The sequence below is a fragment of the Rhamphochromis sp. 'chilingali' genome, assembly GCF_963969265.1.
Source record: "Rhamphochromis sp. 'chilingali' genome assembly, chromosome: 14".
Taxonomy (NCBI): domain Eukaryota; kingdom Metazoa; phylum Chordata; class Actinopteri; order Cichliformes; family Cichlidae; genus Rhamphochromis; species Rhamphochromis sp. 'chilingali'.
In genome coordinates this window covers 27,075,426-27,102,632 of record NC_137941.1, presented here as the reverse complement: position 1 = coordinate 27,102,632, position 27,207 = coordinate 27,075,426, and the positions used below count along the sequence as shown (strand labels likewise).

Genomic DNA, 27,207 nt, shown 5'->3' with positions numbered 1-27,207 from the left:
AAGAAGGCAATATATATCTATGCCAGGTATATGTCAAAATCGGTTTGCTATGATGATGCATTTTATTGTTATTGTTATTGTTTTTAAATAATACTCAGTGTATGTGTGTGTGTGCGCGCCTGTGTTTTCATTGTTCTGTCTTCAGCGGCAGTGCGACACTTATATATTTTTTTTCGGTGTGCGATTGATTATGCCTCATTCTTGTTTTCATGGGAAGAACGGCAGCACGCAGTAGATGGGGATTTCGAGTCAGGTTTAGGAGCTGTCTAAATTAATCTGTAATTTGCCTGAACTCCTCCCGGTGACTTTTGGGCTGTGTTTTGGCGATTGGGAAGAATTGACATAGTTATGGTATTTAATCACAGAGGTCCTAAACACTGCTGTGCTCAGTGTGACTTGAAAGTTCACGTTTTCATTTTGTGGTCGGAAGAGTTCCAAACGAGTGAATCGTTTACGAATCGCGCATCAAACACAGCGGCTACCGTCAGCGCTGCTGGAGTCCGACACTGAGCGAAGAGGTAAAAATGACTTACTAATAGCAATTGCGACGTATATGCTAAACGAAAAATGACCACAAACTGCTGCCGGTTTATCTGGATGTGTCGTAGCGCTGTCATTAGCTTGGTGGCTAGGTGCTAGCTGGCGACGCTAAGGTGACAACAGACCGAGCGGACCGCGGCCTGGTTCTGCTGCTAACATAGTGATTGACAGCCTGTCAACTAACAAAGAGGTTTATTTTGCTGTGGTCGACAGTCTTTTTAAGTGTGCCCAAGGTTTGTTGTGTACTCTGTATGTCTATGTATAATGTGCCTTTGCTAGCTAGCTGGTTAGGCGTTTGTGTGTTCTGGCCATGATTTCACAGAGCCTGAGTAGTCGTGAATCAGCCTCAGCATCCACGGTGTGTGGCTCTTCTGCGGCCTGCTGCTGCGGGGGGTACCAGCCCCGCGAACTGTAAATTAGCCAGCTTTCTTCCTCCAAAGCACCCCAATGCTTTTTTACGTCTATTAAAAATCTAGCAGTGTTTACAGGCATTTATTCATCCATAAAGACGACAAGCATGCAGTGTTCAGGGGGAGTTGTCAATGCCAACAAGTCATGTTATGCGAAATGTTTACATGTAAATGGTTCGAATAGCAGTTAACATGCAGATCAAGTTATCATTTTGTTGAAAAGAAATTTTACATAGAAAATGGCAAATGTGTTATTTTGTCTATAAAATAACACATTTGCACGTGTTATTTCGGAACATCACAGTGGTGGCTATTAAAGGAAGGCCACTGGAACTGAACATTTGCATTGTGCTGTTCCGAAATGTTTTTAAAAAGTCGAGTCCTGACCTAAAACCAACATCGAAACTAAAATAATTAGTGAAAGTTGTGAGAATTATTGAGTTAATGTTTATATAAACTGCATTGTCATATGATTAGCTGTACAGTAGGGCTGTAATTAAATAGTTGTTTTCGTCCTACCTTTTTCTTCTCTTTATATCAATGTATTTGTGTTTTGCACCACATAAAAAGCACAAGTGCAACATTCCTCAGAACAACATTAAAAAACAACTGCATTTCATTTAGATGAAATGAAGTATGTTTAACTACACTGTGAGCAAAAGACGAGTAGGTTATTGAGGTAATGATGAGCCTAAAGCTGTGCAACATTAAGGCTTAATACTTTGACCTGTTTTGTCTACCAATCAAAAAGTAGCTCATTGTGAATAAATTAAATTTGCTGCCCTCCCATTGCAGTATATAAACCTTAATTTCTCTTCCTGCTAAGAGTGGGATAAATAACCCCCCCCCCCCCCCCCCCCCCCCCCCCCCACACACACACACACACACACACACACCTGTTTTGTCCTTCTGTGGTCAGAGTTGCACATATTTGTTCTGCAGCTGCCATGTCTGAAATGTACTGGCCTCCACGTGATTGTCTTTTTGCAATAATGACAGATATTGGAGAACAAAAAGTCAGTTTATCTCTAACCATAGTGGTACCTGTGCCTCAGTAGAAGCTGGTGTCAGATCTCACAGTGAGCTGTGAGTTTTCTTCTCTCCCTGTCTCTGTTTATCCACCCTTCCGGCCACCCACACTCACCCTCAGAATTTGGCCCACAACCAGATCCCTACATAGCCCTCCACAGGTTGGCTTTGTTTTTTTGGGGTTTTTTTTTTTCCCCCCCTGCCACCCATTTTAGATCATCAGCTCCCCCCACCAGACAATCCTCTCGCTGGCTTGACTTAGCTTCATAATTTTTGTTTTTTGTTTTGTCCAAACATTGATAATTGACTTTTATGAATCAGCCCTGGAGGATTTGTGTAAGCCTAAACTTAGTTACCCTTAATTGTAGTTTTTCCTGTAACATGACTAATGCTGAATCCATTTCGCATTATGTGACCACGCTGGTTGCATAAGGTGGTGATGTAGGCCTCCTGAGTCGATTCTCACAAACTGTACCACTGAATGACAAGTCTGTGAGCTAAACATGAAACATAAACAGATTAACAATCTACTTATGCAAATTAGTCACCGCCATAATATACATCACTGTGGCTGCTTTTGTTGTGAGTGAAGTGGGGTGTGCTGCATAGTTGATTTTTAGGCAGCAGTAGCTGCGAAGCTAGGAGGTCCTGGATCACCAGAGGAAGCCTGTGGCATGCACTCTACCCTCTGGTTCTCAGGATGCAGGATGGGCTGATCAGTAGGACCGCCTGCCTGCGTCTAGACTCAACTAGCCACTTTGGCCCGTACCTCAAAGGAGAGGCTTGGATTTCTTGGGAAACTTTTCCTTCTTGTACACTGTAAATATTTTGCTTCCATCACTCGCGCTCTCATGCTGCTTACCAAATGTGGTCGTCCTGCTCTAAGCGCATACACCCCTCTGTTCTTTTGCCTTGCTGTTTGATCTTTGATGCAGGCCTGGCTGTTTAAAGAATAGCAAAGAGAAAGAAAAGAAGCATTGCCAGTACAATACAATAGCTTAGCTTCACAAGCAGGGTAAGTCTAGGTAAGTCCTGCTTTGAGGCACTTGATTCATGTTAGTGGAACTATCATCTTCACAGCCCACTGACTTTGTTGCATCATGCTTCTTATTTTGGCATCTGTATTTATGTGCAACACTAGATAGGGACATAGCTTCTTGCTAATAACACTGAGACTGTCATTGCTTTGTCATGTGATTGTTGCTGTGGTCAGGGGGGTGGGAAAGTGGAGTGGAATGTAAGCGCACCAGAGAGATCACACTGAGCTGCTCTCTTTTACTTGCAGAGGATTGTAGATTAAAATAGAAAAAGACTTAGCTGTGGTATTCAAAGTGACAATAGAAGTCGTTAAAGAAGTTGAACTTCACACTTTAACATATTTTTTATCCACTTTTCTTACTCCTTACAGGTGAAAGGCCAGCCGGCCAACCAGCCACGTACAGCTAGCTGTCACTATGGATGCCTGTGCCCGTATTCGAGGAGTCCCAATCAGGTCCAGATCCTCAGTGCGGAAAGAGGTCTGTCTGTCAGGATGTATTTGCATTTAATTTTGCACACATGTGCAGTACACTCAGGGCTCCACCTATTGAATTGCCCAGTGGCTAAGGACTAGCAGAAAGGTATGGTGAACAAGTTGGTGGGCCAGCCACTGGCCCACTGGGAGTTTCACAGTGCTGAGTTCACCTGTGAACCAAACCAGCTGACTTGCCGCTATCAAGTTGTTTTTCTTGCAGTCAAGAATTAGTTGCACATTAAAGGAGTTTGATGAAGGCTATGACCTTTCAAACATTGCAACTCTCTTTCACAGTTCAAAGACTAATTGATGATTCCTGTGTGTGATTGTAAGTGTGAACAGTTGTCAGCCGCGTAAGTTTTGGCCCCCCAACAGTCTGCCGACCTCTCCAGAGCATACCCTGCCTCTTGTTCTATGACAGCTGGGAGGAGTCAGCATGGCACAGTATTTATTCCACTAAAATGTATTTAAAGTTTTGTTTTTTAAGTATGCTGAGGATTAAGATTATTAATATATACATCTACTAAGAAATTACATGATATACTTAAAGATTCAGCTGCTTAGTAGTCTATTAAGTAATGAATAAATGAACTGCTTTAATGTTACTAGTAAAAGTTTTGCCTCCTGGCCTTGGAGATCACTGCCAGTAAGATGCCTGCTTGGTAAGTGTTCACTTTTTCTTAGCTTCAAGTCGGTGTGATGGTTGAGGAATGAAGACACAAGTATAAATACAAACAACAATGCTATGTAGACTCCACTGGATTTCAGTACAAAACTCAGTAACTATATGTTGCGCTTTTTAAAAGAATTTTGTTGCAAAGATATTTAATTTCCTCTCTTATCCCCGCTTGATTTTCATTGTAGTTTCTAATGCAGTTAATTAATTTTCATTTGAAAATGCACAGTCCTGTAGAACCTTATCAGGCATTTTAAAATAATGGGATTGCTTAGGATCTGCGCGTGTACGAGAAGGCAGATGCACACAGTCAAGTTCTTTTTTTGCATTCCTCGGTGCACGGTGCAGAGATGAATAAAAGTATACTCACTGAGGCTGTAGGCCAGTGTGTACTTCTATTTAAAACAAACAAACAAAAAAAAAGCTGCATGTCTGTTTGCAGACTGTGCGAGACAGTGGGGCGCAGAATGTGAAGAGCCTCTTCAGGAATAAAAAGGAGCTCTGTGGCATTGGTTTAGAGCTGCCAGCAAGAGACGCCACCAGGCTGACAGAGGTATGTCACACAAACGCACCAGTGAAGCTCAGCCATGTTTAAACACATGACACATCAATATTGACCATCAGCTGTGCTTTTTCAGATTCACTTTGTGTGTCTGCCTGATGTAAGTGAAGGAGAAGATGTCACCCAGCAGGTACAACATGTTAGTTATGGACAGTAGGTCATACTTTGATGGTAGAGGACACAAAACTCAAAAACTAAATCTCTGAGTTCTATCCTGGTCTTTTAGTTACCACTTTGGCCTTCAAACTGGGGTGATTCTGAGTGTTCTTGTCCACCAGGCTCTGTCTTCTCTGTCAGGGGGGCTGTGTGAGCTTCTCAGGTCCCTCCACGTCCACAGCATTAAGAACGATGAAGTCCTGCTGCTCAAAGACTCTCGCAGGCTGCCAGAGCACAAGGATGCCGGACCTCAGGTATGTAAACGACCGTTTTTGTGTTAAATTAATTTGTTTTGTCAGCATGTCAAACAAAGCAGAAGTGATTGGAGAGAATAGCAGGAAATAAGAGTGGGTAAGTGTACAGCACTTACTGCCTATCCTAGTAAGTACAGTCGATTAGAAAAGGAGCTCTCTAAACTGACGACAGACACTTTCTCTTGTTTAACATTCTGGTGTTGTATCTTTTTAAATGCATAAAATTTTTGTTTTAGCCTCTCATTCTGGTCTTTAAAAATGTATTGACTAAAAGAGTACTGCAATGCTTCACTATGCTTATTCAGACCCCAGCTTAGCTGCATTCCTTTTGCTGTCCTCGGGATGTGTTGGGATCTGAATTTATATGTGTAGGGTTAATGATACTTGAAACATGTCCAAACACAGTAAATGTTTAATTTTAAGAAGATGTATTTTTAACAACCGCTAATCCAGTTCTAGCAGTTGTTGATTAAAAGTTTTCCCACATGAGGGCTATGTAAGCAGATGTATGAGTCTCTCTCACGCTTCCAAAGAAACACAGGTGTGGGATAGGCTGACAGAGAAGTTGCTTTTGCAGCCGCCACTTTCCTGTTCCTGTGTGCCATGTTTGGGTTCACACAGACCCTGCAGCTCATTCTGTGGCTCTCTCGCCCCAGCTTTGTGAATTAAAGAGTGGGCTAGCACTAAAGGATTTTTGCGTTCTGCATATGCATCAATTTGCAATCAGGACACAGACATAACAATATACTTCCAGCCATCTCCCTCCTCCTGTGAGATAAAAAAAAAATGCCCATGTGAATTTAATTTACAAAAGTGATTGCTTTGACTGTCTGTCTGCTTGCTGGGTAAAAATGATTTTCTTCAAATGAGCTGAAAAATCACCAGCCAAACCATGCTGTCAGCAATTCTCATTTCCCCCTTATTCCCCTTTCTCATGCCATTTTCCTCTTCCTCCAGTATTGGTTAAAGACAGTGTGTGTTCTGAGGAATAGTTCCAGCACCAACGTTTACCCTCAAGCCAGTGTTCCAACTTTGGTGGGCCTGCTGGGGTGCTACATGGCAGGTCTCCGCTATACGCTGGAGCTTCAGGCTCTTCAGAGGGGCGCAGCTGAGCCCAACCAGCCAGACGAAGACGACACCAACCAGTCGGTCTCATCAATCGAGGATGACTTTGTCACAGCTCTAGAACATCTGGAGGAGGACGACACAGCAGACAATACCTGTAGGTTTAGCAGCCAATGCTTATTGGCATTTAGTGGCCTCTGGTTTTTGAGTCATGTGCAGAAAAGGATTTCTTTTTATTTTAATGCTCTCATAATGCTTTGTGGTATACCACTTGTAATTTCATGTATAATATAGACATTCCTATATTTTCCAAGTAGCACCAACTGGTAAAAAACTCCATAGTTGCGCTTAGTACGGGGAAGAGGAGAGAAGAGAGCAAAGATGCCCCCCCAAAAAAGTGTGACCAAACAAGGACCCGTGTCTGCTTTTTGGAACCTTGTTTGGTTTTTGAGGGGGAATAAAAGCTCTTTTGCAAGTATTTCTGCTTCTGTGGTCGGCTCTCCTCTGAGAAGGACTTTCGCAGCAGGCAGAGATTAGCAGGCCTGACACACACACACACACACGTCCGCGCGCGCACACACACACACGTCCGCGTGCGCACACACAGACTGAGACTGGCAGGACAGTTGAATACTTGAAAATACTCAAATCTGAAAATACTTGAAGATTTTTGCCCTCAAACTTTGGAGGAAAAAAGTGACATTATACAGCAAAATGTAAAACACAGTCTGTTTAAAAACTCTAGTCCCGTGGCAGATATTTCATTTTTGATAATACAGCCTAAGAGTAGATTATTTGTTATTTTGCATATTGTTTTGAAATGTAGGGTTCAAATCAGCCAGAGGTGTGAATGTAAGTGTGGAAGGTTGTCTTTCTCTCCGGATTAGTCCTGCGACAGAGTGGTGACCTGTCCAGGGCGTACCCTGCCTCTCATTCAGCATTGGTCGGAAATTAATCAAACATATAGACAGTGATTACTTAATAGGTCTTCAGCCAAATTGTGCTCAAGGTCATAGTTATCATTTTTTCTACATTCTCAACACATCTAGCCCTATGGGAAGACTTACATAGAATTATTAATATTGTGATTTAATGTGAAACAATTAGAATCTTACAAGAATAATGTAATATGTATTTTTTCCATCCGCAGCACTATGCTGTCATAATCTGTGCAAACTTTAATTAAAACGTCTCTAGAATGTAAATGGTTTCAGTTCACTGCTAGATGGCACTAATTAGCTATTTACTAGTTTTACTTGTCTGTTATTTTTCCACAGTGCCATGAGCACTGTGGAAAATCATCTTATAATCCCCTCTTTGCAATTGTTGCATCTAACCACTTTTCTCCTCTTTCTCCTTCATGTCCATCTCCACAGCTGCAGCTCCATTTAGTCATTTTAAAAGGCGTGATGTGGCTTCACAGACAGTCCCAGCCCACAAGAGAAAAAAGGAATTATCAGGCTCCCGCGTTATCATAAGCTCGTCTTCGAAGAAGTATTCAGCCAAACACAGATCTGGTCCTGACGTATCTGTCACAGTGCAGAGGTCATCAGGTGTGGAATCCCAGTGGACTTACTGCAGTCCTGGAGCTCGTCTCCCCTCACCTTTGATTCATGTCAGTGAATCAGAAGAGTCAGACTGTTCCAGCCCCAGCCCTATCATTTTCCTGGATGAAGTGGGCTACCAGAAGAGCCTGCTGGCCAAACTGGACATTCCTCAAGTGCCAGGGGGGCCCAGAGAGCGAGTTGAAGACTCAGATTCCGAAGTTAGTGAGTTTTTTGACAGCTTTGACCAGTTTGATGATCTGGATGAGCTCAACTCTGAGAGCTGTACTCTTACTCTGCCTCTGGATGCGATTAGTGTCCCAGCAGCACAGAAAGAGGCTGATGAATCTGGCATAAGTACATCATCTTTAAAATATGTTTCTAGGGGCTGCTCAACCAAGGGAATGAATCCTCACCGCTTTGATCAGCCCACTCTCCCAGCCAATGTGAAAAAACCCACGCCCCTGAAACCAGGCTCTCCTTACTCAATTCCCTCTGAGGTGCCGGATTCCCCTCGGCCTGTACAGACTCCCTCTGAGGAGAACGGTGGTCCCCTCTTCAGTCCTTTGAGCTCCTCTGCCTTCAGTCCCCTGGTGGACTCCAGCGGGTCACTGGAATACTTCTGGAATACAGAGGCAGATGGACAAGATGACTCTGAGCTACGCAAACCTCAGGATCTCTGTTCTTTGTATAAGACCTACTCAGACTTTGCTAGCAGTCTGTCCAAAGAAATTCTCGGATCTGTCTGTGGCTACCAGTCTGCTGTCGACATCAGTGACAACAAGAATCTCTCCTGTGTCTGCCACAAGGAATTTAAGAACCCTTCAGGATACCTGATGAAACTCTCAGAAATACAGGAGACTGTGACGGTGGCCAAGCTGCAGAAGAAATCCCAGTCTCTGAAAGATGGTATTCAGAGGTTTGCCAGTGACCTTGTGGAAATGAGCTTGGGCAGCGCTTTGCGAGACCTCCAAAAAGGGGTGTCCTCCTGCACCACCACCTTGTGCCACCTAGCTGCTCGACTTACCTCCTCAGTATTTCAAATGGCCTTCCATGAGATTGGCATGCGACGTGCATATGTACTGAAGGAGCGGGCAATCAACGGGCTGGCCACTTTCCTGGTTGGAGAGGCCGTGTCCGCAGCGCTCAAAGAGTTCCTGACTGTGAAGAAGCAGCTTTTCCACAGCACTGTATCACGTTTTGCTGCTGATCTGGCTGAAGAGCTTGTTTTTGAAGGTATAATGGAAGTATGTCAGTTCTCCCACCCCTCAACGCCTCTCACCCCAAGTGATTGGTCTTTTGGCCATGGGCAAGAGGAAGAAGAGGAGGAGGTGGTGGTGTCCTCCTATGCTTCAGACCTTTCTGAGTCTGTCATCCAGGAGGCCTTCATAGAGCTCTCTCAGGCAGATGTTGCCTTCACAAGCCAAGCAGCTATAAGTGTGTCTGTGGACAACATCTGTTATGTCAGTGCAGATAACACCTGCACTCATACCTGCAGCACCTTTGCTAACCAGCAGGTTTTAAGTGTAGCGGTCCCAGCGGAGGATGCTTCTTGTACTGTGAAGAAAGCCCTGTTCACTGTATCAGGAATGGCCAGCTGTATTCCTGTGCCCCAAGCAGGGCACGCCCTCTCCAACCTCCAGGATTCCGAGGAGACCACTCAGCAGAGGTCTAGCTTGTCACATACCCCACCGACCAGCCCCAAAAGATCAACTGTGTCATCCTCTGACAATGCCACGTCTCCACTAACGGCCCTTTACAGTCATGGAACTCAGACCTCTCTACCAGCAGGAGAGCCCTCCCAAAAACAGTCTTCATTCCAAAACTTCTCTGGCAACATGGTGGATATGATAGTAACTGAGGCTTGTGAGCTAATAACTGCCTCTAAAATGAAGAAGGGTTTGGGCGACTGTGCTGACTTCCTCACAAAGACAATCAGGAGCCGCAGGGACTCTTACGATGCTCTGGATTCCCCTTCAAAGCAAGGAGTTGTCAGGGAAAGTTTTAGATATGACTATACAGATTCTGGGCATGTTAGGCTAGGTGGCCCTATGGGACAAGAAAATAATCCTCCCATTTCCTTTCAGACAGGCACTCTAAACCAGGGGAGTTACCGATGTGAGCGAGGCCCCAGGACCAGGGGTGTGTCTGAAACACATCCTGTGATGATGAATACTTTGGAAGTGCCGGGTAATGAGACGGGTGGACAAAGGAGGATATCCGCTACTGTGGATGATTCAGCTCCAAACTCTGGACAGAAGTCTGCTGCGACTCCTGGTACTCCTCCGTCCACCCCCCAGCAGCCCAGTGAGGTGTCCAAGGAGAGACAGATAAAGCAGTTCTCCAAAAAGCTGAAAAGCAAGCTGGCTAAAGAATTTTCCCCTGCAACACCACCTCCAACCCCTCACTATCAGCCTGAGCTGGGCCCGGGACCAAAAGACACCATCCCAGATGCAGACAAGGCAGAGTTTATGCTCAAACTGATGAGATCTCTCTCTGAGGAGGCTGATGGAAATGAGGAAGAAGAGGAGGAAGAACCGGCAGAAGAAGGCGGTGTTGGAGTCATTAACACATGTTCAGAGAGAGGGGGCGGCCGACACACACCCAGCCCGATGTGCGCTCGTGTAATGTCCAACAAGGAAGCTCTCCACTATGCTGAGCGGTTGGCGTGCCACATAGTCTCGATGGCAACAGAGATGGACACCCTAGGAGGGGCGGAAGAGGAGCAGGGAGAGATGAACCAGGGCAGTGAGAAGAGGAGAGACAGTGTGGCTCAGTTTTCAGAGCAGACCCTCAACTCATTGTGGGTGTATGCAGGAGAAGTGGCGGGAGAGGTAATTAGTGATGTGAAGAGGATGGTGAGCTCTGGACAGCAGTGCCCGTATCACAGAGCTCTCAGAAGAAGAAGCTGGGACAGATCTAGCTCCGAATGTTTGCATTACCACCACAGACATCACTCTCAACCCGGTACAGATCAGAGCAGAGACTGGAGGTTAGGAAGGCTGGCTGAGCAGTGGTCCAATGACCTGATTGCCTCGGTCTCCCAGTCTTCCACCTCTGCTTCGAGCACTGTGTCTAGCTCCAGCTCTGGTCTATCCTCTGAGTATCCCAGCTGTGAGAGCGTGACAGATGAGTATGCCAGCTACCTCATTAGGGTGCTGAAAAAGGAAGGGGGGAGTAGGGAGTTAGTCCTGGACCAGTATGCAAGCCGTTTGGCTTATCGTTCTATAAAACTTGGCTTGGCTCACGCCAGTCGTAAAATAAAGCAGAGATCCTCTAGTGCACGTCTTCGTTCCTCTAAGTCTCTGCCAGATGAATGGAAATCGTCTTGTAGTAGTAAAACGTCATCAGCCAAGGATCGAACAGAGATGGATAGAAACACCCAGTGTTGTTGCAGGGACTCTGAAGAGCAGAGTAAGAGGGAGTACATGGATCTAGTCCACTTTGCTGAATCTTTAGCATATAATATCACCTGTGATGTCACACGCAAGCTCCATCTCTCCTCTGTACGGCTGCCAAAGTCTTTCACTGACTCCTGTCTTTATAAAAAATCCAAACTGGAAGACATGGCAGAGAATCTCATCAGGAACTCCTTCTCCTGCCCTGTGTTATCCAAGGAGGGTAAGAGCAAGCACTACCACAGCACAGGGAGTCTCTACGATCAAGGTTACAGTAGCAAGGTGATGCAAGTCATTGAGCATTATGCCAGGAAAATAGTGGATGACACGCTGAAGATAAGCGTGGCTTCAGTTGGCCATTCATCACGGGAGCACCAAGACCATGACAGACACACTCACACACAGAGGTTGTCTGAGGGCCCAGTTCTGGTCCGGGCAATGGGGGAGAGGCCATGTTGTTGCTGTCAAGTCCAGGAGTGTCCATACTGCAGCAAGCACAGCAGGCACCACTACCAACCTGTGCTGCAGAGGAGGAAAAGGGGAGGAGACTGTCAAGCAAGAGTGCTCTCTAGTCTGGAGATTCCAAAAATCCACATCGACCTGGACCACAGGGTGGCATTTGCAGAGGAGATGGTGTCCATGGCAATGGATACAGCAAAGCGCGAGCTGAGCAACACCAGCCTTAATGCTGACAGCGGGATCGGCCATGATGGCACCAGCTACGCCGAGAGCCTCACTGCTGAGATCATGACATCAGCCCTGTCCAACATATGCCAGGCTGCCCTTACCAGGTACACACTTCCCAGTTCACATCAGGAAGAGTGTCTGTTTGCCCCGAAATTCATTCCATGCATACGTTTAATCAATGGCCAGGCCATAAACATGTGTTGTAACCTATAATCAGCTTTGTTTCACTTCTTTTGACAAACATTTTAATGTTTTATTTTCCCAGTTTTACTGCACTGACATGTGACTATTTGCATTGTTAGTGAGGCTTTTTTTTTCTTTCTCTCTCCTTTGGTTTCTTTGTATTTAGTGCTTCGGGTAGGGAAACCACTGAGTCCACTGTATCCCAGCAGCTGAGTGTTGGAGATGACAGCCTGGGAAGCTGGTCTAACCTGAGCTTTGAAGATGAGCACCCAGATGATAACAGCAGCTTCCTCCACCTCAGCGACAGGTAAACACACCTAACTTTATATCTATCACCTCTAGAGCACAGTCCAACTTGGTGCTTTAAAATATACGTTAGAATGGGGTCTGAGAACATTTGTAGTGCATTCCTTATTATACACTTATTTATGCACAGCTTTTTAACCAGAATTTGAAAGAAAGAATCAGATTGTGATTTATGGAGTGGCTAGCTACTAGTTACACTCCATAAATGTGTATATATGTGTATATATATATATATATATATATGTATATATGTTATACTAACATATAAAGATTTTTTCCTATGGATGATTTTTAGCTTCAAACTTTTGTTTGTGGCAATAAAAAACCTACCTAAGGCACTTTCACTAAAACATCTGAAGAATCCTTGAGAGTAAATAAACTACATACGGGGGCACTCCCCTTGAGAATTAAAGGTTTGGTTGTTTTTTTTTTTCCCTGTTTTGCATTCACACCCACAATAGGAACTCTAATGTCACATAAGAACCAGCTGGTGGTTGGGTTAGCAACTATAGCAATCACAACAAGTCTGAGAACAAAGTGATCATAGCTGTGTGTCGTGGGTTTCATGATTAGCTTAGTTGGAAAGCAGACATGCAGATTTTGACTTTATGGTTGAAATCACCCAGTTTGTGCTCCTTGAGGTGACATTACCAGTAACTGTCTTTGTGTGTTGTTATACCTTGAATGTGTAATGACACAGAAGTCTCTGCAGCTCCCAATAACCCTCATGATCACCACCAGATCCCAGACTAATAGATCATTTGTGCCTGTTTTAACATATGCCAGTGGCACAGTGGTTAGCACAGTTGCCTCACAGCAAAAATGTCCTAAGCTCAATTCCATCATCAGGTTGGAGTCTTTCTGTGTGTGATGCATGTTGTAGGATAGGCTGGATAGGCTCCAGCCCCCCTGCGGCCCTGTAAAGGATAAGCGGAACCACAAGCAGAAGCAATCAAGAAAAGAAAAACAGAAAAGAACTTCATAGAGACCAAATTATGCTTTATAAACTGCTTACTGTATTATGGGAAATCTCCCAGTAGTCTGATACTATAGAAGCATAACTAAGGGGTGGTTCAGGGTTCCTTGATCCTGTAAGCATTAAAAAGGAACATTTTAAGCCCATTTTTCAAAGCTGAGGGTCTGTCTCCAGACTTTGTCAAAAATTCCCTTTTTTGATAGAAGGTAAACGAGGCGCGACAAAATGCGACGCACAGCACATTCTAGGAACTTTGATTGTTGCTGGTTGCCGATACACTGAAAACATCATTTCTCAGATGGTGTAATGTTCAATACCAATTATTTTGTATATGATTTAACCCACATTTAATTACCTAACGTTAAATGGAAGAGGTTTACTACTCAGAATAAATGCTAATATTAATATGGGAGAAAAAAACCCCAAAAATTAGTAGACAGTGGAGCTCTTTAATGGTTTATTATTGCATTTCACTGTTTAGCTAACAAAACTGAAATGGTGCAAGCATCATCCTGAGAAGTTTCCGACAGGTAAGCTGAAATAAACCTTGCTGTACAAACATGAACATAAATACTTATTTATTTTTCATGTTCCAAACTCTGCACCATGGCCAAGACTAAAGAGCTTTCCAATGATGTCAAGGACAAGATTGTGGGCCTACACAAGGCTGGAATGAGCAACAACTGTGACGCACTAACACTAACTGACCTTACTGCTCCAGGGTGCCGGCGTTTTAGTGCTGTCGTGGAAGGAAAGCACCGGTTTGCACAATCTGCATTGAACTTTGTTTTCTGTGGAATGCTTTCAAAATGTTTAAAATCTCAGTTTCTATTTTCTTCAGTCCTCCTGTTTTGCTGTTTGTGCTACATTCTTCTTCAGTATTGTCTAGTCTTGGCAGACGATATAGGCAATACTGCCCCCACAGTTTCCTGTAGTGTATTGCAGTTACAACACATTTATTAGCATATGAAAATGTTAACAATAAAATTCCACGTCAAATAATTTTTATAGTCGTTGCAGCTCTGCTTGGTACAGACTGATACTGCATGTCTTGTATGCAGTATCAGTCTACATGTGGGTATGCAGTAAAATGTTTTTTCATGTTTTTGTGACAGCTGCTACCATTTCTTTTGTCACAGCAAGTAGTATCCTTTTTTTCAGCAGGTTATCTATCATATGTTTCTGTATTTAGTTGTTTCAGAATGGACAGTCTGTTAATGTCCAAGCAGAAGACATTGAATGTAATCTATTGTTCTTAATTGGTTTGGGTTCAGAATTTAAAGCCTGAGGTTATACTTTGATCATACTGTGTCACTTTATGTTTTTGGGTTTTTTTGGAGGGTTTTTTGCTCCCGTTGGAGCCATTTAGGAGTGTTTTCTGCAGTTCATTGTAGATGTAAGGTTTCCCAAAGACAGTGCAGATTGTATGTTTTTCCAAAATCATTTAAACTTGACTGCCAGAGTGCAAGTTTTCTCTGATTTATGTTGCATTATATGTGAAGGCTAAAGGATAAGTATTTTAGATTACTGTCTATGTTACCAAGTTCTAAGTAGTTGTAGGCATGACCGATTTGGTCTTCTTGTCTTGGATGGACATGACCTATGTTTGTGTGTGTCAATTTAAAAAAGAAAAAAAAAGTGAGTGAGTCTGATAAAGTCTCTGGGAAATGGGCTGTTGACAGTTCTGGCAGGGGTTGATATCTCTATGGAAGCAAACCTGACAATGGGTTTGTTCCCAACATGCTAAAAGAGCATATTGTGTTAGCATTAAGTTATTTTGGCCATCAGGGCAAAGTTAATGTGTCATAATATTTTCTAAAGGTGTGTCTTTAAGTGCTCACCTCTCTTCAAGTGCTGTTTCTACTGGAACAAAGTCCACCATGTGTAATTCATAAGACATTTCAAAGGCCTGCTGCTACTATTTCCGCTCAGCAGATGAAATAACGGGGGGAAAATTCCTTTATGAGTTTAGCGAGACAGAGATCAGGCTGACTGACTAGATGAATCACCTCTCAGTATGCCATTCAGACCACACCTGCCGCTGAGGTAATGCAGATTAATAGAGGTATTTTTAGATATCAGAAACATCTCTCCCTTTTAGTTAGGCTATAGCATGCCACAGTATGCAGGTTCCAGCCAGCAAGGCTAATCATTCACTAATTATAGCGAGAGTGTATGTTGTTATGCTTCTGTTGCCAGCTGGTTGTCCCGCTGGAAGCCACATGATTAACGAGATTATGTGAGAACAAAAATGTAATGATCTCACATTTCAGGACTTTAGCAACAAATGGGCCCAGTCAACATTAAAGCTGATTCAGGGAGGTGTACAGTGGAAAAAACCTGCATCATTTGAAGAATCCTCCTCTGTTTTTTCAACCTCACCTGACATTTAAAGGATTACCAGAAATGGTCATCCACCTCCGTGTTGTTTGTTGACGATACATGACAGTAAGCTCTTATAGCAAATGTGATGAAACTGCTTATTACATCCTGATCTTTTGTTGCATTTTGGTAGCTCTCTGTGTTAGCCACTTACTGTGTCAGTGTTACAGCGGTGTGTTACCTGCCTTCTGTGTCCAGCAGTAATGGGAATAGCAGTAGCTGGAGCAGTCTGGGCCTGGAGGGGGAGGCGTGTGAAGAGCACTTGTCATTCTCCCCCTCTGACAGGTTGGTCAGCACCCGATTGGCATGGCTATCCTTGGAAAAGAAATGCACACAAGACATGGGGGTTTACCTAGAATGTGACAAAGAATGAACTGAATTTGCTATGAAAGCACCACAAAGTACTGAAGTATGTGATAGATCCACCAGTGGAAAATCTTTCTTCATCATATGAAAATGATTTAAACTGCCACTCTACAATATTCTGATTTATACTTTGTCTCATACTAGGAACCACCAGCCCCCTAACATGACCATACTTGAGCTTTAAACATTAATAGGCTTGACATGGCAAATGCTTGTTGATGCTAATCTTAGCATGCAATGTGTTGCTTAAGTTTTGTTGGTTCTGCATTGCTTGCATGCAATTTTTTGTCTTTGTGGGAAATATGTAGTGTTATTATTTTGTCCATGTTGTATTACCTCTGAACAGCCAACCAGTCCCTGAAGAACAACGTGGAGGGTTATTTTTCATTTAATTTCATAGTTTTAGAAACTATAATATATTAACTTTCAAATTAAGTCTCTTGCATGCATTATGACCGGGCATCCATTTCCCCCCCCACTTATCTAAAGTCTAGTCACAGAGCAGGTTTCCTTTTGGAAAATCCCGAGATAGACCCAAGCTAGTGAATTCTAGATATACCCTGTGGTCTCCTCCTACTTGGGTGTCCCTGGAAAACCTCTAAGTTAAGCCTCAAGGCACCTTGATCAAATACCCAAAACACCTCACCTGCCTTAAGCATTGGGAGTACTCTGGGCTCCTTCTGGATGTCCAAGCTCCTCAGCCAGTCTTTTCGCCAAGCCTAAACTCATTTTTCTTGCTTCTTTCCTAACATTATTTTTTCAGTGACCACCCAGAGCTCATGATTGTAAGTGAGAGTTAAAATGTAGATCAAAAGCTCTGTGGCTGGTGCGCCAGTTTACCTGTTTCTCTCACACCCCACATACTTTTTTTTCTTGTGAACAAAATCCGAAGATACCCAACCTTTTTAGACTAGGGCGGGGTCTCTCCCCAAACTTTGAGGTAGCAATCTGTCTTACTTTGTGTTTTGCCGTTTCATGAATGCAAGTGATTCATGAAACTGTAAGGATATGTAAAATAGTTGGAAATGTCATACAAAGGGAAACCTAAAGCTAATCTTAAACAGGTAGTAGACATGGTGGATGTTTAGAGGTGGCTGCATATATCAGTCTTGCAGCTGTTGCAACTAGAGATACCACTTTTTTTATGTCTGATACCAATATCATAAATTTGGATATCAGCCGATACCAATATGAATCCTATAGTGTTTTTTAATCAACAAAACTGTTTTTTTTTAATATTTTGTATAAGTTCATACTCAAGTTAAAAAAAACAACAAAAAAACCCCACAAAAATACAGTATGCACCCAAAATATTTCATAGTTCAGCAATACTGATCAATCTAATAAACTTAGACCTACTCCATCCTCCCTATTCTGGTATTTTAAAGAGTAAGCACCATAACTAATAGGGTTCTAAAACTCCCAGCAAAAAAAAATTAATAAATAAGGAACCGCCCTCCACCACATGATGCTTAATTGACGTAATCAACTTCAATTTGATGCAGTGTGGAAAAAAATGCAAAGATGTATTGCCATGTACTACCCAACTGACAGTACTACCAACCATTTATTTAGTCTTCCTTTCTCAGGCTGATGAATGGATTTTCTTTCAGCTTGTTTAGCAGCTTCAACTCAAAATGTGCTTTTAGAAAATTCCAGTATCATTTCAGCTCTAGGTGCTACCACTGAACGGCTGTATTGAAAATCTAAAAAGCTAACACATTCAGTTGTCCTTTTATAAGATATTATTTGACCGGATATATTAACATAGCCGGTCTGTTTGATATTTGAGACCTCTGAGAACAGAGTATCTCTGCATCTTGTCATTCCCTTATTAGTCCATGATCAGAGCTGGCAATAAATATTCACAGGTTTGTGCATTTTGATAGTCATAACATCAACTAAAGCTGATGGCTTCCAAGATTATATCAAAAGTGCAACAGATTTTCCAATATGAAACATGTCAAAACTTTTAGTTAAACAAAGGTGTTACAGGTCAGAAAAAAGAAGAAAGGATAACTTGAAGCTATTCTGAATCCACATTGATGTGTCTTGCTGATTAAAGCAGAGCACAAGGTTGACTTACAGATTTGCATTTTGTATTAGTTCTTATATTAGCAATTGTGCTTTTACTTTGATTTTAGTTAGTGTAGTTTTCATCAGCTTACAGTGGTGTAAAATGTATAATATATTGTAATTTCTTCTGTCTAGAAATAATGTTTATAGTAACAGAATATAATGTCAGTATATAATGACTAGCATTCATAAAATATTTAATAAGTTTCCGTACTGTTTTAGTGGTAATAAATCCCAAGACGATTATTGGTTAATAATTTCTTTGTGATCTAATTAATATTCAGTTACTTGTTAATAATATAACTACTAAAAGTATTTTTTTAAATTCAGTTTATTAACATTATAGTTTTGTTTTAATAATAAGCTATTTTTATATATGTTGCTCACACCCACAGTTACTTGATGTGGAGCGTAGTAAATAGCAGTTTTGTGGCTACCAACAGGTGGCAGATTTCTCAGAGTCACATTTGTGGTTTAGTTCTTTTTAAAGAATTCAAGAGATGTTAAAATGGAGGGAAAAAGGTTTGATTCATGCATTGTGTGAGTGAAACCTCAAGTAGACAGACACACAAAGATTTTCTAACTAGGAAGTACTCCACACCTATAGGTTTATACTGTTCAGGCACCTCCATTGATGCCCATATATATTTTGAGTGCATAGCTTTATCGCCCTCCTTCTTAGTTCGCCTCCTCTCCCTACTTTTTCAGTGCCGTCGCTCCTTTGCAGTCTCAAACAGTGAAACACCTTAAACGGTTTTCCTTTCTGAAAAGAAAATGATATCCTTATATCCTAACGTGCAGAGCCTGAGTGTCTGTAGCTGTGGGCTGTGTCAACAGGCCTGTGATTAACAACCTTATAAAGTGGTGAAATGACTGTTTACCTGCTGGCACGTCACACAGCAAATATTTGCACAATTGACAGAATGGATATCAAGTAGCTTTTCAGAAGGGAAAAATCAACTTTCACACTGATCAAGATCTCCTCTTCGTCACTGCGCATTAACTGACAAAAGACACCTGATCAGAAAAGTCAATTTACAGGAATTCAGGAAAGATATACGGCATCACCGTGTCTAAGACGTCTTTTGATCAGAATTGCTTTGGTTGCAGTGTTTGTGTGCTTTGCTTTTGTCAAAGGCTATTAGCTTTAGTGTGCTTATTGCCATTTCTATATCTTTGCATGCATCCTTGTGTGTCCGACCTGTTCTGTCTTCTTACTAACCTGTGTGGCGTTTCTCATCCAACAGTGACAATACAGAGGACAAGGAGGCTGAGGTCAAAGAGGAATCAAGTGGTAAGCACGTTTTATTGCCTGCAGCATCTTTCTTTCTTTAATGTTTTTAAGTAGACTGTGGCAGTGCTACAGGTTAATACTTGGAGTTTTTGGGACATCTAATGGAAAAAAAAAAAAAATTTTGTGCTCTTGCTCTTTGCTGTCCGAGACACAGTTGGATTCCAGCTGACTGTGTTAGTCTGTCTGTGTTGTTGCTGGGGATTTAACCACCCCCACATTCAGCCACACTAATACTCATGCATGCACTCCATCCACAGTCAGTCACTCTGCCTTCTGTATGTCTCAGACTACAATTGCCTCCACTTAAAGGGGTCCCCTTATTGTGTTTGCTGTGCTATGGAAACCTGGGTTTGAGCAGATCAGGACATAGTGTTCTAAAGAAGGAGCGCTAGAAAACTGAAAAGGTGTGGCTGACGGCTGAGTGAATCTTTTTTCTCTGTGCTGCAGGGACACTCTGTGTGGACAGGACTCAAGTGCAAACTCCCAGGACTGTGCTTGTCATAGCAAACTCAGATGTCAGAGATCCTGGGAGTGGCCCTAAGCACGTCACCCTCGACCCCCAGCTCAGGAGCATGCTACAGTGGCTGGCAGCCTCCATGGCCGACATCCCTCAGATTCAGCTAAGTCCTGACAGAGAACTGCAGCAGGTGATTGTGGCTATATTCCTCACAAACAGGTTCCCTCTGTGGTCTTCATTAGTCAGCACTAAAACTCTTTTTAAACCACGTCATGTCGCTTCAGTGAAAGAAGTCATTCTTTCCGTGATTGTCTGTTTTGAAGGTCAACAATCCTGTAAAGTTCTGTGCTGGTTCCCACCATACTGTGCTTTGCTATGGAGACAAACAGCTGAGAAGCACCAGCTACTGTGACGATTGAGCTGTAGATTTTTTTTGGAAAAATCACCAGTAATTTCACCAGTTTGTTCCTGTTTTCTGCATTTCAGTAAAGGTCATAGTCATCGCTGTTACCTGACAAAACTTAATGGTATATATTGTTATACAATTTCCAAAGCCTGCACAGCCAGTAAAATTGTGGGGTGATACAGATCCTGATGTTTAAATATGGCCATGTGCAATGTTCATATACTAATTTTACTCTTTTTGCTTTTTTTGTTTTTCTTATTTAAAAACCCTGTGTTTGAACAAAAGCACAATCTCAAACATTTAACACTGTAATATTATAATAATACAGCAAAACATCTGCTACTGGGATGAGATTCTCTTTGCTTTATTTGATGGATTTTGGTCTAATGACGCCAGTATATGGATATGTGACCTACACATATTAAAATGAGCCCCTTTTCTATTAGTACCTACTCTGATTGACTTGCCACAGTTTTCAGGTTTCCATTAGGTCATAGTACCTGGTACTAAGTAATAAAATAGTACCTTCTCGGCCGGGGTTCCAAGCAACACATACTAAAATGTGACATCGTTAGACTGCATGCCACCGATTGGCCTGGTCATTGGCATCACTCGATGGGTCATGAGAACATAAATCGCTACAAAGAAACAAGTCTGACAAAAAGCCACAGATCGAGCAGCAGATTGATCGTACTCGATTTTAATGGAAAACCAGTCGATCTGAGTCGAGTCGTGGTGAGCCGTGGAGAGTCAATCCGAGTAGATACTAATGGAAAAGGGGCTTAAGTGTGTTTCAACTTGGGAACGGTACAAGCATTCAAGAGTTTCGTGTTTCAGGAGTGTGTTACAATGACTGTTTAGGCATTACATTTACTTTAGTAAACATGATTACATTACATCATGTTTAATTTCAAACCCTTACAATTCTAATTTAACTGTCTATTATTATTATTATTATTATTATTATTATTATTATTATTATTGTTTTATTTTGTTTTTTTGAAGCACGGCTCTCTGCTTAGGTTATATTCAGAGAATTTTTGAGTTCCTTTTTTCCCCAGGCAGGAAGAAGTATTAACTAACACCCTTTCACTACTACTTCAGTAGTCAGCTTGTAAGGAAATCCTAAAGATTCTGAAAGTACAGGGTGGGCCATTTATATGGGTACACCGTAATAACATGGGAATGGTTGGTGAGGGTTAGGGGTGATATTAAAGTCCTGTTTGTGGCACATTAGTATATGTGAGGGGGCAAACTCCTCAAGATGGGTGGTGACCATGGTGGCCATTTAGAAGTCGGCCATCTTGGATACAACTTTTGTTTTTTCAATAGGAAGAGGGCCATGTGACACATCAAACTTATTGGTAATGTCACAAGAAAAACAATGGTGTGCTTGGTTTCAACGTAACTTTATTCTTTCATGAGTTATTTGCAAGTTTCTGACCACTTATAAAATGTGTTCAATGTGCTGCCCATTGTGTTGGATTGTCAATGCAACCCTCTTCTCCCACTCTTCACACTCTGATAGCAACACCGCAGGAGAAATGGCAGCACAGGCATCCAGTATCCGTAGTTTCAGGTGCTGCACATCTCGTATCTTCACACCATAGACCATTGCCTTCAGATGACCCCAAAGATAAAAGTCTAAGGGGGTCAGATCGGGAGACCTTGGCGGCCATTCAACTGGCCCGCGACGACCAATCCACTTTCCAGGAAACTGTTCATCTAGAAATGCTCGGACCTGTCACCCATAATGTGGTGGTGCACCATCCTGCTGGAAAAACTCAGGGAACGTGCCAGCTTCAGTGCATAAAGAGGGAAACACATCATCATGTAGCAATTTCAAATATCCAGTGGCCTTGAGGTTTCCATTGATGAAGAATGGACCCACTATCGATGTACCCCATATACCATACCAAACCATCACTTTTGTTGTGCCAACAGTCTTGGAGGGATCCATCCAATGTGGGTTAGTGTCAGACCAATAGTGGTGTTTTTGTTTGTTAACTTCACCATTCACATAAAAGTTTGCCTCATCACTGAACAAAATCTTCTGCGTGAACTGAGGGTCCTGTTCCAGTTTTTTTTTTTTTTTTTTTTTTGCCCATTCTGCAAATTCTGTGCACCGATCTGGGTCATCCTCGTTGAGATGCTGCAGTAGCTGGAGTTTGTAAGGGTGCCATTTGTGAGTAGCTAATATCCGCCGAAGGGATGTTCGACTAATGCCACTCTCCAGTGACATGCAGCGAGTGCTACGCTGTGGGCTCTTGCTGAATGAAGCTAGGACAGCCACTGATGTTTCTTCATTAATAACAGGTTTCTTGCGTCCACATTTTGGCAAATCCAACACTGAACCAGTTTCACGAAACTTAGCAAGCAGTTTGCTAACTGTAGCATGGGAGATGGGTGGTCTCGTAGGGTGTCTTGCATTGAAATCTGCTGCAATGACCCGGTTACTGCGTTCACCAGATATCAACACAATTTCGATCCGCTCCTCATGTGTTAACCTCTTCAACATGTCAATGGCTGTGAACAAAGAGAAACTTGTAAATAACTCATGAAAGAATAACGTTACGTTGAAACCAAGCACACCATTGTTTTTCTTGTGACAGTACCAATAAGTTTGATGTGTCACATGGCCCTCTTCCTATTGAAAAAACAAAAGTTGTATCCAAGATGGCCGACTTCTAAATGGCCACCATGGTCACCACCCATCTTGAGGAGTTTGCCCCTCACATATACTAATGTGCCACAAACAGGACTTTAATATCACCAACCATTCCCATTTTAATACGGTGCATCCATATAAATGGCCCACCCTGTGTAATGGAAGGCAGAGCCTTCAGTTGTCAGGCCTCCCATGAAACCAGGTTCCAGTTTAAATTTAGGACAGAGTCCCTTTCTACAAACCCAGCTTACTGTGGTTCAGGTGACCCTGAACATCCCCCTTAGTTGTGCTGCAGTAGGCTTGGGCTGCTTGGGGACTTCCCATGCTGCGCTCAGCAATTCTCCTTCAATCCCCACATTTCACACTCTGTTTTTATGCCACTATTGCATCTCATTAACTTTTATTTACTCTCTCCTGTAAGTTATGTTTTGTTCAGTTTGTTGCTCGCTATCTCTCCTTTTTCCTGTCACTCCACAAAAAGAGGGAGTTCTTCCTCCCTCACATTGCCAAGCATTTGCTCTTTCTAATATTATGAAGTCTTTTCAATACAAGATAAATGCCTTGAGATGACTGTATAATCAATGTGTCCTTTCAGCTCCCAGCGGTAGTCCAGAGGCTTCGAGAGAGGAAGTGGAAGGTGGGTGAGCTGCTGCACATGCTGCTGCGCTACTGTGATGTGAGCCACAGTCAGCCCGAGGCCAGAGAAGAGGCACTTGAGGCCAGCAAAGAACCTCACTGCATCTCCCTCTTCCAGTGGCTTCTGGAGCGCACCTAAGGCCTCTGCTTTTTTCCCTCCTTGCTCTCCTCTCATTATTTCCAAACAGGGCTTTGCAACCTCTGTGAGCCCCATAAATCTGAACTCCCTCTCACAAATGTGGGCAGCACGTGTGTTGCATTGCGTGTATGGCATGCCATCTTTTCCCGTTTTTTTTTTTTTTTTTTTTTTTTTTTCTTTTTTCTTTCTCCTCCCCAGTTTCTGTTTTGTTGCTGCAGTTTCATCAGTTATCAGGCCTGTATGTGTAACCTGTGTTGATTTAATGAGGTGTCTCCTTTGCTCGCCTACACTCTTGAATCGAAGGCCTCACACCTTGCTGTGCTTAAGCTACAATAAGTGGGGGAAGACCCACCCGGTGTGTTTCCAGAGGGAGATGCAGTGTGTTGGGAGAAAAGACAGACTGGGAATCCCCACAGCTGCTGGGTGGATGATGTCATCACACCCACACCTCACCTCTCTGGTGGTATTTCCACATGTTGAGAGACCAACTGTACACGCGCACATATGCACACACAAACACATTTAGATTATTAGAACCAATTCAAGAGAAAAATTTGCATTTCCTGCAAAAATGCTGTGTGGATGCTGTAACGCTGAAGCTGTCTGCTGAAAATAGCTGAAAAAGATGAAAAGTTGCAAAAATTGTATGGTGGTGAAGAAACTGAAAATTCTGCTGAAAACAGCTGAAGAAGTAGAAATCTTTGCTGAAAAGAGGTGAACTGTTGCCATGAGCAGGATTCAAACCTGGCCCTCCTGGCCTCAAGGCGGCTACTCATCTCACTGACCCAAACTCGTTCTCACAAAAAAGAGATGGAGAAACTGACAATTCTGCTAAAATGAGCAAAAGATGCTGAGATTTGTGCTGATAAGAGGTGAAAAGGCTGAAAATTCTGCTGAAAATAGGTGAATGAGCAGAATTTCTGCTGAAAATAGTTTTTTTTTCTGAAAACAGCTGAAAAAGCTGGGATTTGTGCTGAAAAGGGGTGAAGAAGATAAAATTTCTGTTGAAAAGAGTTAAAAATGTTTAACTGTTAACTGAAAGAATTGTTGCCATTAGCAAGATTTGAACCCAGGCCTCCCAGTCTGAGGACTGGGTGGATGGGATGCTTTACAGCATCCACACAAATACATGAACACAATTCCGTTACTGTCTTGATCCACTAGAGTTGTGCTGCAGTAAGTACATTTAGCTTTTCTCTAAATGATTCACTACGCTGCCATACAGAGAGGTTGATAAAACTCTGTTAAGCCCACCTCTGTAGTTTAATGAACTGTGCCGTCATTTTTGCAATGATGATCATGAGCAAATTTATTTGGCCACAGAATAAATAAGAGTTTTACCTAATACTGTAACCCTGCTTCTTCTAGTAGCAATCTACTTGGTTGTCATACTTAGTAAAATATTAAAGAGGAGAATGAGTCATAGTGAGGATTTATTAAAAAAGAAAAGAAAAAATAATCTTTGTATGTATGTACAAGGATTATTTTTCTATTTCTTTTTATAGATGTAAATATAAATATGCCTTATTTTTTTGAAGGTAGAGTATCTAATCCAACATGAAATGCTGCTTTTACTTGTGGAGGAAATGGTCACTTTGGCTTACCGCTACTAAGCCGGGTGACTGATCACCCTCTGCAGTTCAGTAGTTAATTGCGTATGGCGGTCAGCTGTGTCAGTGGCCCTCGTCCAGTCTTGGGGAAGATCCAGTGACGCAGATAGCAGATCGTTGAGTAATTAAAGACACCGGCTCTGTCTGCACGTCGTAAAACCGCAGGCTAGCAACATCTGCGTAGCTCAGGCCTGGACTCACACATTCTGTCACCCACACTCCACAGTCACCTCGAGGAGTCGACGAGTATGAATACCACAACTTCCGTACAGTAACCTGCCCCCCTACCCCCACCTCATCGGTGCAACACACACACACACACCCTCATTACTCACCAGCCCCCACATGCACAGCACTACCAGCTACTTGCTGAGAAGCACTTTTTTTTTTTCTTCCCCCCCCCTTTTTGGACTTAGCCTGAGGAGAGACTGGGCGTTTCCTATCCCTCCTCTGTGGACCTAAAATCAATCTACAAATTAATGGGATACATTTGGATGTTTGTATTTATTTATTGTTGTTGTTGTTTGTTTGGTTTTTTTTGTTATGTTCTGTTTTTCCCCAAATGAGGGACTGAAGGATGACATGATGCTGCAAGGTCGTCAAATTTAAGTTTGAAACACTGTAATATACCACAGTCTCACATGTATTATTATAAAACTACGTGTTGTCGGTGGTGTTTGCCTGCATGGCTCAATCTAACTTTTAAAGCTTAACATTGTTACTCTCCTCCTTGTGCTGGCCTACAGTAATGGTGCAGCAGTGATTCATGTGTGTCCACACTGCCTCACAGTATGCTAGAGGCCTCTGCAGATGCCTTCTTTGTTCCTGCTTAAATCTCTAGGCTGCCATATGGTCATATAATCTTAAAGGTGTTTGTTCTGTATGAATTGTTTACACATTACAATATTAATAGAAAAAAAATAACAATGGAATATATATATATATATATATATATATAAAAAAAATGGGAGCAGAAATCACACATTGAAGTATTAACCTGAGAGGTGAGGGACAGTATATATATTGGTTTACATTAAAGGAATGTATTAAAAGTCACAGACACTTGAGTGCTTCACTGTATAGATTCTCTCCTGATGTGACTGCCTAGTTTGTAGGACTTTCCCAGGTTTTTCCCAGCACCCTGCCCCTCTTCTTTTATTTTCATTCTTGATCTACTTTACATTCCTGCTCACCCCACATGACCTACAGTAGCGCTAATGTTGTCGTGTTTGTGAAAGCTGAATCTGAACCCGCTGAGACTGCTGTTTAGAAGCAGATGCTGTAAAATCTGTTTTTGTTACACTCGTTCCCATTGTTGTTTTCTGCCTCCCTCTTTAACTCTTATTTTGGGGCGTTTGTACAAGGAAAAAAACAACAAAAAAGATTCGAGAGTTGTACCTTACTACTTCTCACTTGTGTATTTTCCTGCTTCCTTGTAAGATCCTGCCAAACAAAGATATTTAATAAATTATAATAAGTCATATAACAGTGAGTTCACTACTTGTTCTCCCAGTGGCATTGCTAAATAGTTTGCACATTCTAAGCTTGAAATCAGAAACTATACATTTATTTGTCAAAGCTTGGTGTGACAATAAAGCTTTTTCATGTGCTCTAGTTTTGTTTTTGTTTTGATTAATGTCTTAATGGTGAGAACACATCCGTGTATCAGCACGCAGAGTATCGTTTCACATTGCTGAAGTGTTGTATTACAGGTATTACAGGTAAAGTCTGCCAGTTTTCCGAAAAGGAAATGAACATATTTTTTTGGCAGCCATTATGCTCTTTACTCGTGTTGTAAAATTTTTTTGTCTTAAATAATGTCACGATGTATTGTTCTACATCTAGAATTAGCATGAGAACTTTAATTTCAATGT

At 42.3% G+C, this 27,207-nt stretch overlaps 1 protein-coding gene across 4 annotated transcripts; it reads left to right on the top strand.

Moving 5' to 3' along the window:
- Nucleotides 1–220: 220 nt before the first annotated feature.
- Nucleotides 221–26,947, top strand: akap11 (A kinase (PRKA) anchor protein 11). Of its 4 annotated transcripts, none has more exons than XM_080902713.1 (12): nucleotides 221–518; nucleotides 3,388–3,496; nucleotides 4,611–4,721; nucleotides 4,807–4,860; nucleotides 5,009–5,140; nucleotides 6,098–6,362; nucleotides 7,582–11,938; nucleotides 12,184–12,324; nucleotides 15,883–15,966; nucleotides 19,371–19,417; nucleotides 19,865–20,064; nucleotides 23,544–26,947. In XM_080902713.1, exons 2-12 carry the CDS (start codon nucleotides 3,434–3,436, stop codon nucleotides 23,721–23,723), a joined length of 5,634 nt encoding a protein of 1,877 aa, XP_080758839.1. In that variant the 5' UTR covers nucleotides 221–518; nucleotides 3,388–3,433; the 3' UTR covers nucleotides 23,724–26,947. The 4 variants fall into 4 exon arrangements, with proteins under 4 accessions (XP_080758839.1, XP_080758837.1, XP_080758840.1 ...); XM_080902711.1 differs by having other exon boundaries at nucleotides 15,880–15,966; XM_080902712.1 differs by lacking the exon at nucleotides 221–518 and adding an exon at nucleotides 537–773 and having other exon boundaries at nucleotides 15,880–15,966.
- Nucleotides 26,948–27,207: the final 260 nt, after the last annotated feature.